Consider the following 14932-nt stretch of genomic DNA (forward strand, 5'->3'; position numbering starts at 1 on the left):
GGGAAATGGACACCCCCAAATAAGTAAAAGTCAGGGTGAATAGTACAACGAGAAGAAAGAGAAAGAGCGGCGAAGGAGGGGGGTATTTTTGGGGTGAGGGTATATCAACGGTCGGTCCCCTTTAACCTTTACTTTCCTTCCTTTTTTTCTCCTCTCTCAAGTAAGGCACATGGACAGAATTAAGACGATGAAGTATGTCCGTAAGTGATTGTCGTTTCATCCATCGAGCATCCATTCAGAGACCATCTTTTATGGCATTGTAGTTCGTTTTGCCCCATGGGGAGACAATCTAATTGTGCTGCTTTCTTGTATCTATATTGTACTCGTCACAACACAAGAACGAGCCAGATCAACTCCAAAAACACACAACTGGAAGGTGCTACAGACAGAGATATGTTTGATATAATTGCTAGAGTGGAAAATTGCACATACAATATGCAATGGAGTACAATTCCTTTTGATGGCAGTTACAAGGATCATGAGGAAAAGATTGAATAAAATAGATTTTAAAAAAGTATTTCAACCCCGGTTAAAAATCATCAAACATGTCACCAAAATGTGTCACATGTCAAAAATTATCAACGCATTTTTGTACAAACCAGCAATTCTAACATGAAAAAAGTTAAAGAAAAGAGATGTAATGTACGATTCATCTTAAAAATGCAAATTTAGGAAAGTATTCTACCAAAGTGGATTGAACTATGGCAAAATCATTTACATTACGCATGTAAAGCAACATTTTAAAACCTACTGAACGAGGCAGGAAAGTAAACTTGTCACAAAGTTTCGGGGATATTTTGTTTCTTCTTTTTTTTGCGGACTTCCTTACCGCTACCGGGATTGGAATCCTTTAACAAATATTCAAGTCTTTTGGGAAAATTTTCCTTAAGCAAGTCGTTACTTAAAATGTTATCATTATTATTATCACTGCCCAAGGCGTACTAAAGAGAGTTTAACTTAGTACAGGAGAACCTCCCAACGATGATATTCGAGAGACAAATTCGGGATAGGAGCGAGATTGGGTGTGGAATTTAATCATGTCACGTGGGTCGACTACATTATGGGAAAAGCTCTCTACGCCGTAGGTAAGCGGCGTCCACCAAGAAGTGCCAATCTCGCTGAGAACTGCGGTACGAGAAGGAACTTGTTATGAATTCGGAATATTTCGCTTCAATAATATGTTTATATAAAAAACTTCACAATTTAGGTTTATTTTTATAACAATAGTGTGGTTTTGTAATTGACGACGATTTTTCAGTACAAGTTACTTTTCACAATTCAGATAGCCTTGTGCCATTGAAAATACTGCATCTGTGAAAGAAATGCTGCCTAGCTCAGAACTAGGAACAAAAATGTATTCCATGATCTAAGGATGCACAAAGGGGCCAAAATATCCTTGGCCTCATACTACTAGTTGTAAGCATAGTATCATGTACTTAGACTCAAAGTTCCAAATGTATTCCTTTTAAGTCTTTGATCTTAAGGATTGCCTGATGGTTTTATAACACGTATGCAGTATCAACTGAATGGAAGATGAAAAGATGCCGAACGAGAGTAGCTTCAGGTGCAGCCTTACACCGATGTTCTTACTTTTATCGTTGAGGGAGAAACGGAGTGATGGTGGCCCTAAGCCACACCAACCAATTTTTGAGCCTCGAAACACATTCTATAAAACTGTCAAACACCATTCCAAAAAGTCATCAAACCAGATGATGGGAGAGGAACACATCTCCTTTTGGACCTTCTACGTACGTACTCTCTATGCAATCGAGCATCCACAGATCTTTCGATTTCCCTGGACAACAAGGCTGCTTGATATTTAAAAACTCGGGGAACGATCTTCCCAATCAAACTTAAGGTTTGTCATTCCTCCAAATTTGGCTAATGGAAGTAGAAATTGGAGGAAACATGAAAGTATTATGTTTGAAATGGAAAGGTGCACCGAAAAAAGGGAAAAAGGAATTGCCTTTTGACAATTCAGTGGGAGAAAAAATCCGCTAAAACATTATATGCATAATGCTTTTTTTATACTCTTAATCAAGATCATACTGAGCAAAATAGAAACTCGAAGAAAAATATTTGTTAAAGGAAATTTGTGGGCACAACCTAAATAGTCGTTTACAACTTTTTAGGGAATCGCGAGACTTTCAATTCGTCCCAACTTCTCCAGTCCCTAATTTAAAGCACTTTAAAAATATTGGTACACCATAACTGGACTTTGGTGTGGTAGCCGTGAATGGTTCTTTCAGATTCAGAATATTTGAATAAAATGAGAAATTTATATCTTTGCAATGAAAGGCCGATCACATCTATAAAATTTGCTTGAAAAGTGTTTTGTTTAAAAGTTATTTCATCAAAGGCTTATGTACAGGTAACTAAACCAGAGTGGGCAGAAATTTCAAATCTTGTGTATTGATTACTGCATAACTTTGACTGCTCATTTCTGTCTTCCACAAGCCGAAATTGGGGCCAGAATTTGACCAAGTTTGGGTTTTTGGGCCTGGCCTTTAGATTGTATGATGAAATCATTTTGGATGAAGTGAATGGTCAAAAAAGTATTAAATTGCCACGTCCGGTACGATCTAGTTCATTTATCGTGTTGATTGTGGCATGAAATGACAAATTGATCCTTGCTAAACACTTCACCCATATTGTCATGGCCGCAGACCTCATTCATAGGTATTTAAAACATCATCCAACCGGGCCCGCAAATCAGGCCTTTTTTGTATGTAACCAATTCAAACCCAATATTTTTATTTGAGGCCTAACACATTCTTGTTTAAAGGTTAAGCATCTCTAATGATGTCCATCTTTGTATCAAATATTGATGATCTTCATAGATTGAATATATCCTCCTCCATCAGGACTATATTTAGCCAGCTTATTCTTAAAAACTCTACGACGGACCCCATGGGAATCACTTGTCGTTGATTCTTGAACTTAAAGCTGAATTTGAACCGTATAACTTCCCATCACAAGAGGCAATAGCTCGAGAGGAAAAGAAGTACTTTCGACATCCTACCTTTGAACTTATGAGGACTTCAATGTCTTTTGCATGGACCTACTAATTTACCACAATATCTTGGTCATAAAATGGTGTTGGGATTTTGGTTGGATCAAACTCACAACGGCAGGTATAGCTCCACTGCAGTTCTATTTTTGCTGTCTTTTCCAAACAGAAAAGAAAGAGCTAAATTTGAAATTCAATTCGTTGGTAAACCAAATATTGTATAAAGTGTAAGTGGTAAAAATCATGATCTTTCATTTTAATCAGACCGGGGATTACATTCCTTGCAGTGGTTAGTAAACCTAGATAAAATCTAGACAAAAAACTGCCAAAGCTTTTGGCAGAGAGAGGATTTGATTTTTTAACTGATTATGCTTAATGGAAGTAAATAAAAAGGTCCCCAAAAGGGAACAACAGGTTAAGAAGGAGGCAGAAAAGGACCCAAGTGACAAAAGGCTAAAGATCTTTTAAAATGTGAACACTAGTAAGAACAAGGTCGAAAAAGTGGAAAAATGGTTTTAAAATTTTTTCCCCGTGGTTTAGTAATGTGTAATCGCAACTTCCTTGCTCAAAGTAATTTTAAAACGATAACCACACTCAAAGGCGAAGAACCATATTTAAACGAACTATGATACTACCTATTTTAACTACATTCGGATGGTGCAATGGCGGGCTTTGCTAGCCGAGCGAGGCTCAACCAATCTTCCGACCCCAACATCTACAGCCCTTTATTGAAAAATCACATTGGTTGCAAGCACCAGCTTTTTTTACAATTGCCTAAACGTTTTACGGAAATTCTTCCCAAAGCCTACTGTACACATAGATGTACTCGAAAGATGTTTCGGAAATTTATAGGAAGCTAATTCAATACTACACAAATGTCGTTTCCAAGTAATACCATATGATTTGTCTACCTTTAATAAACACAATAGTTAATTTTACTACTCCATGACCAACAGTGGGCCTCTAACAATTCAATGCAAATGTATGCATTTTCAAATTCTTCATAATTCCACGTGAGCTCTGTATTTTGGTCAAAATCGGCCTGAAAATTTCTGCCCGTTTGGACGGAAATGGACCTTGACACTCTGAGCATCTTTCTTTCCCTATGGTTGTACTTTCCATTGGTTTGCCGTGCTGTGATAGAAGCCAAGAAACAAGATATTGAGGAGAAATTGCTGGAACATAACTTTTATCATCATCGCCGAGGCATTGGCCATGTTCCGGTAAAGCGAGTTGGGCCTCGGTTGTGGGCAGAACTCGATCAGAACCGGGTTCAATTCAAGTAGTTTGGCCTTCTATCATCTCGCAGGAACGCTTCAAACTTTTTCTTGTCGAATGAGACGAGAGGAACAGGAAAAAGGTAGAGATGGAAAGCCCTGTGTGCTTTTCCATGTACCGTTCGATAAGAAGTGTAATCAAATCAAGACCAAAGTCAAACTTGCAAAATTGACAGCTACGCAGAAAAAGTTGGAACTTGCTGCTTGTACGTAGACACAATGATGATTGCAATGATTGGAAACAGAGCTTCTTCATATAATGAACTAACCAAGGTTGGAGGACCAATCCCTTAAGGCAAAGCCCATTTGAAATGGTGTTTAAAAAAAAAATGATGCTCTTGTAAGTAAATAAGAAATATTTCATTAAAAGTTAGACCAGGGACAAACTCGCTCCTGATGATTTTTGGCAACCAAATTTGGTCCATTTGTCAAAACCAATATCTAAATTGAAATTGATCACCAGAATGCATGTGTATTTCTCGGTTGACGCACATCAGTGACGTAGCCATCAATCATTTACCAGATTATAAGTTTACCTTTCTACATCTGAGCATTTTTGTTACTCTTTCCCCAAACTGTCGATGACTACTAGCATTAGGATCGGAAAGGAATACCGTCAACAACAACTATACCTACTGTGCAGTATGTACAGTGTGTCCCGAAATTGAGTTCCTCCTTTTTTATTTGCTCTAAAACTATTAACGTAGGTTAATTGCAATTGGCTATTGCTTACCTGGGTAGCCACGCCAAGCTCAACACGATATCTGATGCGATTGGTTGCACTTTGATAGGACTTTTTTTTTAGTTCCAGCTAAAATATGTCTCCACACTTTTTAACGTTTTTGTTCCGAGCATCGAGATTGATTTCGAGCGTCAAATTAACTAGCTCTTTGTGGAGGTATACTCATAGGTTTTCGATTGGAAACAAGTCCGGAGAGTTGCTGAGCCATCTGAACATTCTCTAAAACCAAGATAAGTTCCAATCCGCCTTCGCAAAGGCTATTAGTTATGGCTTTGACCTGGAAAGTCATTTTGCATACCAACCCTACGCAGACATTAAACAGGGTTTGAAACGGGAGGCCTGAAACAACTAAGTATTCTGGTAAAAATATAATCTCAAGCATGAAGCAGATGACTGATCTTGGTTTATATGTAAGGCGGCTACTATTCTTTAGTGTGTTCAAAGCTGTTTAAATGAATCTTTTGCAAAGGAGGTAATGTTGAAGACGTGTAAATTCATGAGGGGAACTCAATTTCGGACACACTGTATGTACGAATGAGGAAGTAAAACGTATTCTCGGCCACTAAGTGTTGTATACATTTGTTTTCATCTGGTTAAGGATTTATGACTCCCTTGCGTGACAGTTCATTCAATCTTTCTTCATCTAGGTTAAGCAAGTCAGCCAAAACCTCCCTTGTGTGCGATCCCAAAACAGGCGGAGCGAACTGAATGCGGTTGGAAGAGGCCGAGAATTTGACTGGCGGACCCACTTGCTTGATCTCTCCAACCTTGGGATGGCTTACAGTCTGTTCCAGACCCAAATGCTTCACTTGAGGATCGGCAAACACTTGGGACAAGTTGTTAACAGGCCCATACGGGAACCCGGCTCCGTCGAAGGTCGATGTCCATTCCTCATTGGTCTTTTCACCCATTTTGGTCGTGAGGAGCTCAATGAGTTCTTCTCTGTTGTGGACACGCAATTCGTTTGATTGATACTTGTCCTCAAGGCAAACTTGAGGGAGTCCAATTTTCTGCAAGAAGAAAAAAGTCACTATGAAACGGAGTGGACCAAGCGAATCAACCTAAAAGACCATTCGAAGTATTTGTCGTTAAAAAAGATAACGTTAAGCCCCTCATAAACTATGGCTTGATCCTAAAACACTGCAGTCTTCCTTCAGACAGGCTTTAGCTTAAGGCTCCCATAAGTTTTGGTGGAGGCTGTCTCAATCACCTGACAGAATTCCTGGAATTGGTGGTCATTGCCGCATCCGATGGTCATATATCCGTCCTTGGTCTGGAAACTCTGATATGGGACAATGCTGGCATGGGCTGTGCCTTGACGTTGGGCTTCGATTCCGCCATTAAGATAACTGGATGACAGGTTAACCAACGTGCTCACTTGGGTAGCCAATAGATTACAATCAATCTTTTGTCCCCGTCCGCTTTTAGCTCGAGCCAGCAGAGCTGCCATTATCGCGCCATGAGCATACAATCCGGTACAAACATCGGTCAGAGCCACGCCCACCTTGCACGGAGGGCCGTTGGGCTCACCAGTGATGTGAAGGAGACCCCCTAAATGATAGCAGCAATTACGAGGGAGCTCAAAGGTTATGTCAACCTGCAGGACCCAAAACACCTACCAATGGAAGCAGCGATGACATCGTATCCAGCTCTGTTGGAATATGGCCCATCAACTCCAAATCCCGTGATAGAGCAATAAATAAGATTGGGTGCAATGTCTTTCAAGTCATCATAGCCTAGGCCCATTTGACTAAGTTTGCCGGGAAGATAATTTTCCACCAACACATCACTTTGTCGAGCCAATGCTGCAACCAGATCTCTACCTTGAAAGATGTAAGAAAAGCGTAGTTACTACATAAGTGTCTCTGGCTTGAAGATCAATCGATTCCAAGATCAGGTTGGGTGGTTAGAACGAAATACCGGTTTGAGCAGGGTATATACACGCACGCACACACACCTATTTTTACAGAGAAGAGCAAATAGGGGCAACATAGCATCAGTCGTAATGGATAAGCCATATCCCACCTACCTTCAGGATCCTTAATATTGATGCCCACACTTTTCTTGTTTCTGTTGACCGAAAGAAAGTAGCAGCTCTCTTTGTCTGCGTCGTTCGATCCGACGAAAGGCGGTCCCCACGCTCGGGTGTCACAACCTCGCATTGGATGCTCAATCTTAACAATTTCCGCACCCAAATCACCCAAAATCATGGTGCAATACGGACCAGCCAACACTCGTGATAAATCGAGAACACGAATCCCTGATAATGGTAGTTGGTCACTGGCATTAGAAGAGAAGCTTCGAGTACTGTGAATGTGAGCCCGACAGATGTGGAAAGTTCTTTTGAACATAATAGCTTGAACTGTTGGCGAATATCGATGTTCCGTGAACAAAAAATAAGAGTCAGCGAGTCTCAGTAAGAGAAAGAAATATCTGCAAGAAACGAAAAGACAACGATTTTTACGACTTCCCTTTTCTGGATCCAGTTTTGCGATGTATATAACAGTTATCTTAAGCAGAGTTGGACAAATCAGTCCGAAATGAAACTCTAGGAGATCCTTCGTTGGGGAATGGATGGGTTTTCATTGGCTCAGAAATTTGATGCAACCAAAAATACATAAAAATGAATTATGCTCTTTGAAAGCGCTCAACTGTCCTGAAGTGGAAGTACATAATTGAAAGATGGAAAATTCATAGTTAATGTAACGGAGAATTTCAGATCAGCCGTTTGCATTTGCATGTAAACAAAATAGGTGAATTAAAAATCGGCACACGACATTTTTTGACTAACACCCGAAAAATGTTTGAGGTATACCAAACTTTGAAGTGGCAAACCAGCTATGGAAGCATCCCAAAATATAGACGGGCACATCAAACAAAAGTTTATTCTACCCCTTTTGAACTCATTAATCTTATTGTTCTTATGACATTATAACATATAGATTATATTCAATTTAACTTTAAGCTTTAATTTATCTAAAAAATGCATGCTTGCAACGAAGGCCAGCTACACTTCAGCTGAATACATGTGTTTTGATACAAACAAACTCAAAACTATTGCTTGATACACTAACCCACGGACTTCTAGAAATGTGGACGGCGAACGGAAGCCAAAATTTCGTATCGCCTTAACCGTTCATCTTATGCCAAATAAGCACTTCACAAGACCACAAGATTTTGTTGAATAGATAAAATTGGCCACATTTCAGCCCAAACCTATGCGTAGGGAACTCAGAAGACATTGTCAAAGTTATGTTGTAAACGGTACATAAAAGTCAAATTTTCGGCCTGCTCTGGGTCACCTACATATGCTTTTGACAACATAACTTTTTTCTATGTTTTCTGAGTTTCTATGACCAAGAGCAGGCCGATTTGGCGGGAAGCTCGTCCTCGAAGTCCATATTTCTAGAAGTCCGTGACTAACCAAAACAACCACACCCAAAAATTGCTTTGGCTTTCAAATTAATAAAGTGGCACGCCAAATTGGGAACACCGCACACAATAATCTGGCTCCTTAACTTTTTTAGCATTGCTTGAGGGAGGGGCGATAGTGACAAAATGAGTTAATTAACGACCCCCAATGATTGGTTAATGACGATTAGATGAGCTTTTACTTTAAGGGTAGTATTCAGGCACATTTAGGCATTTTCTGGTTTAAAGAATGAGCAAACTGACGACAGCTTTGGTGCGATATGTAAGAATAAGTTGCCAACACGTATTGATTTTGGTAAATAAATTGTGTCCATTTTTTACCTTTTGTGTGTCGCATTCTCTGTTTGGCAAATACTTATTTACATGATGGCTTACGAGTGTCACGTAACTATTCATGTGCGCCATTTATATTTTACCCCCAAAAATTGACGAAAGCATCTACTGCCAAATTATGCAAGGATGGCGTCTCGTGAAACAGATCTTGAAAGTCGCATTTAAAAGGACAACTGACGATGGTTGTTGTTTAACTTATGATAGAATTATTTAATGGGGGTTAGAATTGGCAGATGCCTTTCCCGCCCAATCTGTTCAAAAAGGAGCTGGATAGAACTAGTTCCGGATTTGGAGATAAAAATGACGTTGACGTTGATTATGGGTGAATGTATTTTAAAGTGTGTTTGAAGTTACATAATTACACTGTGTTTCAAATTTTGTGATTGGTAGTCTCGCTCTACCACTTTCAATACAAAAGATCGAAAAGTAAGATCAAGAGGTCACACGATAATCGTTTCCATTGAAAGTGTACAATGAAATGCAGGTACAGGAACCGCCCAAAATCAAGAAATAAGGCTTGTTCTATCCGGCTTGTTCGTATAAGGTAGAGGGCTGTATAAGGACTCTGCTTTTGTGAGGGGATTATGAAACAGTACATAGTAATGTAATGAATGACTAATGACCAGGGCTGTAATAAAACATGCAAATGCATGTGTTTTCACATTTTTGCACTATTTGTATTGTTTATTCTCATTTCCAGCAGTGGCGGTAAAGAAGTTCGCAAAAAACCCAAAGAAATGAATGGAAATGGTGCTTGTATCAGATTGAGATTGGTCCTAAAACTAAAGTTCTTATAACAAGATTGTAGATTCTTTCTAGGTCATTTGCTAGGCTACTGGAATCTTGGCCATTCCTACCAGAAACTAACTTTGGTCAGCAGTGTAAAAAGAGAGACTGGCAGTAGTCCTAAGGTTTTGAAGTGGGGCAATGAATATTATAAAAAGGAGGGGCCCTAAGATGGAGCCCTGGGAACACCTGCCTTGACATCATGTATGTCACTATGTGTCCCTTCAACCTCTGTTTTCTTTTTTTGATTTTACTCCATGGTTTAACGTCACTTGTTCACGTGAATCCAAGCTAGTTCGAACAATGAGTCCGTACTCGAGTCCTTTTTAGAAGACTCGATCGAGTCGGCCAATTCCTCCAAAATCAAGTAAATGACTAGAGTCCACTCGGACTCGGAGTCCGGACTTGCCCCTGCACAAGCGTCAACCGTCAACGTCAAGCCCTTACCAGCCTTTTGGTTAACCAATCTTAAGACTTCGGTATGATTGAACAAATTCATATCATACCTTAATATTCGGCGTTTATGTTCAGCAAGCAAAATGCAATAGAATCACGGCTCAAGTTGTTTACACCGACTCTCATATCATACTGGTACATACACCGTACTACAACATCTCTCTCTAATCTCTGTAGCCTGTTGAGGTTAGTTAGAGAGAGCAGCCACGTTAAGCCGCCAATCAGGTTTGTCACGGTGTGGTTACATTAGAAAAGGAGGTACCATTGACAAGCTCACTTGCAACCGTGAATTCATGGAGAACCGAGCTTTGCCCAAAAGAAAAGTGAAAAACGCAAAATGAGAATGTGCCAGACTGACAATTTTTTCTTTTAATTGCTTGAGGAGGGATACTCGTCAAACTGGCTTCACTTGCTCACTTTAGCAATTTGTCGCCTTTTCTCCCAAAAATAACAATGTTTTCACAATCGGTTATCAACTGATAAAGTTTGAGCTATTTGCCGTTGAATGTGCAGGGATTAAGCTCTTTTTTGTTTTCCATTTGCTTATGTTTTGTATCATTTACAGGATTCAAAATGACATGTTCACTTGCCCACTTCCAACCCAAATGAAGTCACAATTGAACATCTCCCTCATGTGAAGTACATGTATTAGTTTTATCAATTAGATCTGAATTAGCCTCGCAGAATCGTCCAACAGAAGCATTTTTCAAAAATATTAATTATTAGCACATGAAGTCCGCATGACCTTAAAAGTTGTCCCTATCAATTGGCATTACACCTCTAGTCGGAATGTTTCACTTGCATGAATGGCATGGTTTCCAAAGCCTCTTCTTCGCCACTTTCGCTCATACAGTTCTGTGAATTTCTTCAGATTAGGTCGGATAAGATCCTTGCGGTTATAAAAATCATCACGTTGTAAAACCTTGATCAGTTTCAGATTCAAGAGAGGCTTCCAAGAACTTTCTGGCTGGAACGTGGTCCAAGCCTTTGGAGTGGGCGAAGAGCAAGGCTGACGTCACTCTACCCTTTGAGAGCAAGATTTCGCATATCTCCTCATTCGAATTCGTCAAACGATGGAGCATATCCATGGCCAATTGGTAAGAAGCTGGGAATACCTTTTCCAATGAAAGCAACAAACAGGCCATGGGTTGGAATCTGAAATCACCTGATATTGCAAGAGCTGCTGGATTTGATACCATTGCTGCCCTTGACATATAGGTTGATGATCAGCTCGTCCAGAAAGTATTCAGGTAAAATGTTGACCTGCATCAAACTGGATGTGTATTCGGTGAGCACGCCGATCAATCGCTTCCGCCGTCGGCTCTGCTCTTGGTGAAGAGCCTCCTCATCTTCGCAATTCTCAATGTCGTAGCAGAACACGTCTTCTCTTAAAGGTGAGAAAAGATTGGTGTAGAAATCGGTTTGCTCTAGAACCACTTTTGAGGGACCTTTTCCGGGTTGCTCAACTTGAACAAGGAACTGGTCGAACTTGAAGTGGTAAATGTATGAACCGATAAAGCTATTGAAGGTTGAGCTTGTCGTGTGAGGTAGTGAGAGTAATCTTCGTTGATCATGTCAAAGGCACTGCGGAGGGTGGAGAGCTTCGTCTCAGGAATTTGCTGTAGGAGCACATCCAAAAGAACCTGCTTGGCATTGCTCCGGTTCAAAAGAAATGAGGCTACACTGGGCAATTCTTGAATTTCGCGCACGATACTCGTATTGATTGCCACGTGCAGTTTCCACATTCGTCCAACTTTGGCATCCACGATCACGTCGGGCCGAAAAATGACCCAGTGGGGCGAATACATCTCGAAGAGCTCATCACTCTCCAAGGACACTTGACCCGAGCAGATCGGGCTATAATGGTGCGGTGCCATCGAAGCTTCCACTTAGGGACACGTCAAAGCAATAAGATATCAGCGAGGCCTGATGATGGATGATCACTAGATCATCGACTACGTTCAGCGATATCTGGCCACGCACAGGCATCTCTAGAATTTTGTTTTATTCACTTGCGTGAACTCTTTGGTCACAGCATACAAATGGAGTTCCACGGGCGAATCCTCTTTGTGAACGACCACCCCAATGTAAGTTTGATCGTAGGTTCAAGATGGACACGTCTCGCTCTTCAATTGTAGAGTGCCACCGTCGTATTCAATCTTGGGCAATTTAAGATGCAACCGTTCTTAAAATAGAACGGCTGTACCCAATTGGTCAAGTTTGCGATGCTGCCACTGCCAGTGATGATCGCGGACAAAACACGTACCAAGACAAGGTTTGAACGTGAGACCGCAAACTTTTGAGCAACCGCCGATCCAATAACACCGAGAACATTTCCACCTTGGCTCGTGAAATACACGATCTCGAAGGGCTCAGCCAAACAAATCCAAAAATCATGGCCCCGGTTTTCGCTCTCGAGGATTGAGCGAAATAGCGACCATCCAATTGGCCATTGGGTCCATTTCCTGAATGCTGTAGAATCGCACTTCGCTCTTGGAAGGCTGCAAAGCTAAAACTCGCGCATCAGGCGAGATTTGTATAGTTGTAATGGGGCTCTGACTCTCCAATCGGAAGGTAGCGTGGTCCTCCTCTTGAAAGCCCTTGACCACGATCCCACACACTCCTCCGGAACGGACCGAAAAGATCTGGAAAAAAGCGGGACTCGCAGATTGAGACGAGTTTCATTCGATGGGTGTAAGCCTTTGAAGAACGGGACATACCTGGTGATTGCGATCATCGTAGAAGACCGTGGTGACTTTGCCGACGGGTTCAAAGGCCACGGCTCTCTTAAAGGTAGACACAGGCTCATGCTTCTATTGGAAATACCAGGAACGAGGGAGGCAATCAAGGATGAACCCTTGGAGTCTATTTCGAGGCAATGAAGGAAGGTAGGAGTTTGGCGAGTGTTCGTTTCTTCTTTTTGTTATGGTTTCCTTCAATCAGGCTGCCGTGAACTGCCATTCAAAAATAGTTTAAATTCTTGTGGCCAATTAAAAAAAAGGCTTTTTGACTAAAAAAGTAGCTCAATGGATGAATGTATGAAAATGACCTTGACGTTGTCACATGGCTCTGTTAAATTTTCAAGATTTGGTTTTGAACAGAGTCAAGTCTGTATCTTGATCATATGGACATCCGCTACCCTCACTTTGATACGAGGAAAATATCGAACATGTAATAAAGAAATGAATGGACGGAAAGCTTTTCATATGGATCCAATCATCAGATTTGATATCAGATTGCTATTTGAAGTGAAATAGGAATGCCTTCAATAAAGGCAAGTTAAAAACCTGAAACAAAATTTACAGTGCACCTGCCCGGATGATTTTTGTCAGTGTTCCCATAGCGTCCCTTTTCTTCCGGCTCTCCGCCAATGGAAATGTTTCAGGGTAGCTATTTCAACCACACTCCAGTATTTCACTACCTCGCACCTATGTTATCAAACGCTCACTAATCAAATAAAACTATTCACCATCGGGTATTTATGCCATCCACTGGCTTTGATACTAGATTCAAGCATTAGAATTCCAGGATGTATGTACTTTTACTTTTACAATAAAAGCTTTGATCGTTCCCATGGCAGCGTATGTTATTAGTCACTCTGCGCCCATTCAGCCTAGCTCCGGCCGGCCGGCATGCTGCAATCAATCTGTGAATGAAGCAATCTCTTCCCGATTCACAACAATCCGCAGTTTCAAAGGCGGACCCCGAACCACCGGTGTCACAATCGTGTTTGGCTTTGGACTCCTTGGTTCCCCTGCCGTCAGTGGACAACCCGCATTGCCCCCCCACCCACCCCACCCATCCTCCGACATGGACCTTCACCTAGCCAGACGGCCGAAACGGTCGAGGACAAGAATATCACTTCCACCACCACCTCCTCCTCGGCTACGGCTGCACAAAGAATAACGGAACGACGGTTTAGCGGGTGGGGGGCGGATTCGACCATGGCTTCGCCTGCCAAGCGAGCGCGCGTGTCGGCCGACGAGTCCATGGAGGAGAAGGATTTGACGAGGAGACGCAGAAGGCTTTGGAAGAGATCGACTCCAGTCAGAACGAGATCGATGCGCTCAACGAGAAAGCCAGTGAGGAGATCCTGAAGGTGGAGCAAAAGTACAACAAACTTCCGAGCCTTCTACGAGCGACGAAAACAAAATCATCCAGCGCATCCCCAAGTTTGGCTCACGGCCTTCATCAATCACCCGCAAGTGTCCTCGATCATTGAAGAGGACGAGGAGGAGGCGTTGCAATATCTGAACAAACTCGAAGTCGAGGAATACGAAGATATCAAGTCCGGCTATCGCATCAAGGCTGCACTTCGATAAGAACCCCTACTTTGACAACGAAATTCTCACCAAGGAGTTTCAATTGGGCTCCTCCGGCGATCCGGCCTCTATTTCCACTCTCATTCAATGGAAGGAGGGCAAGATTTGGTGGCCAGGCGCCATGAAGGCTGCGCCTCCAAGGCGGAAGGAAAAGAGTGCTCGAGACCGACACCTAAGTCTTTCATAGGTGAAACCTGCTCAATATCTTTACCTCCATTATCTACGAGTGGAGTATTTAAAGGAGTTGACCCAAATGTCTACTAAGCTTTTGAAGCGGGGCAACGAAAATTATAAACAAGAGGGGCCCTAAGATCGAACCCTGGGGAACACCTGCCTTGACATTATGTATGTCACTATGTGTCCCTTCAACCTCTGTTTTCTTTTTTTGATTTTACTCCATGGAATAACGTCACTTGTTCACGTGAATCCAAGCTAGTTCGAACAATGAGTCCGTACTCGAGTCCTTTTTAGAAGACTCGATCGAGTCCGGCCAATTCCTCCAAAATCAAGTAAAAGACTTTCTCCAGCACTAGGAATTGCCAAACTTTGAAACAAAAATCCACATGCAAATGGC

General features: G+C 41.6%; 1 protein-coding gene, 1 long non-coding RNA gene and 2 pseudogenes across 4 annotated transcripts in view; 2 read left to right on the forward strand and 2 right to left on the reverse strand.

Annotated features, from left to right (window-relative positions):
* Positions 1 to 6748, forward strand: part of LOC131887940 (uncharacterized) — a 19308-nt gene extending 12560 nt beyond the window's left edge. Inside the window, exons 2-4 of one of the 3 annotated variants that reach the window (XR_009374070.1) lie at positions 5677 to 6107; positions 6187 to 6389; positions 6458 to 6746. This is a non-coding gene — a long non-coding RNA (uncharacterized LOC131887940). Of the gene's footprint in view, positions 1 to 5676; positions 6390 to 6457 lie in introns of all 3 variants that reach the window. The other 2 variants (XR_009374069.1, XR_009374068.1) reach the window with 2 other exon arrangements.
* On the reverse strand, positions 4734 to 10227 carry LOC131887934 (succinate--hydroxymethylglutarate CoA-transferase-like). Its single transcript, XM_059236673.1, has 5 exons — positions 10087 to 10227; positions 7055 to 7462; positions 6649 to 6848; positions 6240 to 6580; positions 4734 to 6039 (listed from the first exon to the last, which is right to left on the reverse strand). Exons 2-5 carry the CDS (start codon positions 7378 to 7380, stop codon positions 5623 to 5625), a joined length of 1284 nt encoding a protein of 427 aa, XP_059092656.1. The 5' UTR covers positions 7381 to 7462; positions 10087 to 10227; the 3' UTR covers positions 4734 to 5622.
* A 444-nt stretch (positions 10228 to 10671) lies between these two features.
* On the reverse strand, positions 10672 to 13611 carry LOC131889436 (regulator of MON1-CCZ1 complex-like; annotated as a pseudogene).
* Positions 13610 to 14545, forward strand: LOC131889446 (protein SET-like; annotated as a pseudogene).
* The last annotated feature ends 387 nt before the right edge of the window (positions 14546 to 14932 follow it).

The sequence above is a fragment of the Tigriopus californicus genome, chromosome 10, assembly GCF_007210705.1.
Source record: "Tigriopus californicus strain San Diego chromosome 10, Tcal_SD_v2.1, whole genome shotgun sequence".
In the NCBI taxonomy this organism is placed as follows: domain Eukaryota; kingdom Metazoa; phylum Arthropoda; class Copepoda; order Harpacticoida; family Harpacticidae; genus Tigriopus; species Tigriopus californicus.

Bases quoted from the DNA above. Each gene is read 5' to 3' on its own strand.
- LOC131887934 (XM_059236673.1), bottom strand. From the start codon at position 7,380: ATGTTCAAAAGAACTTTCCACATCTGTCGGGCTCACATTCACAGTACT. The intron at 6,849-7,054 runs GTGGGATATGGC...CTTTCAAGGTAG, and splicing joins ATTAAGGATCCTGAAGGTAG to AGATCTGGTTGCAGCATTGG. The intron at 6,040-6,239 runs GTGATTGAGACA...TTCTTCTTGCAG, and splicing joins AATTCCAGGAATTCTGTCAG to AAAATTGGACTCCCTCAAGT.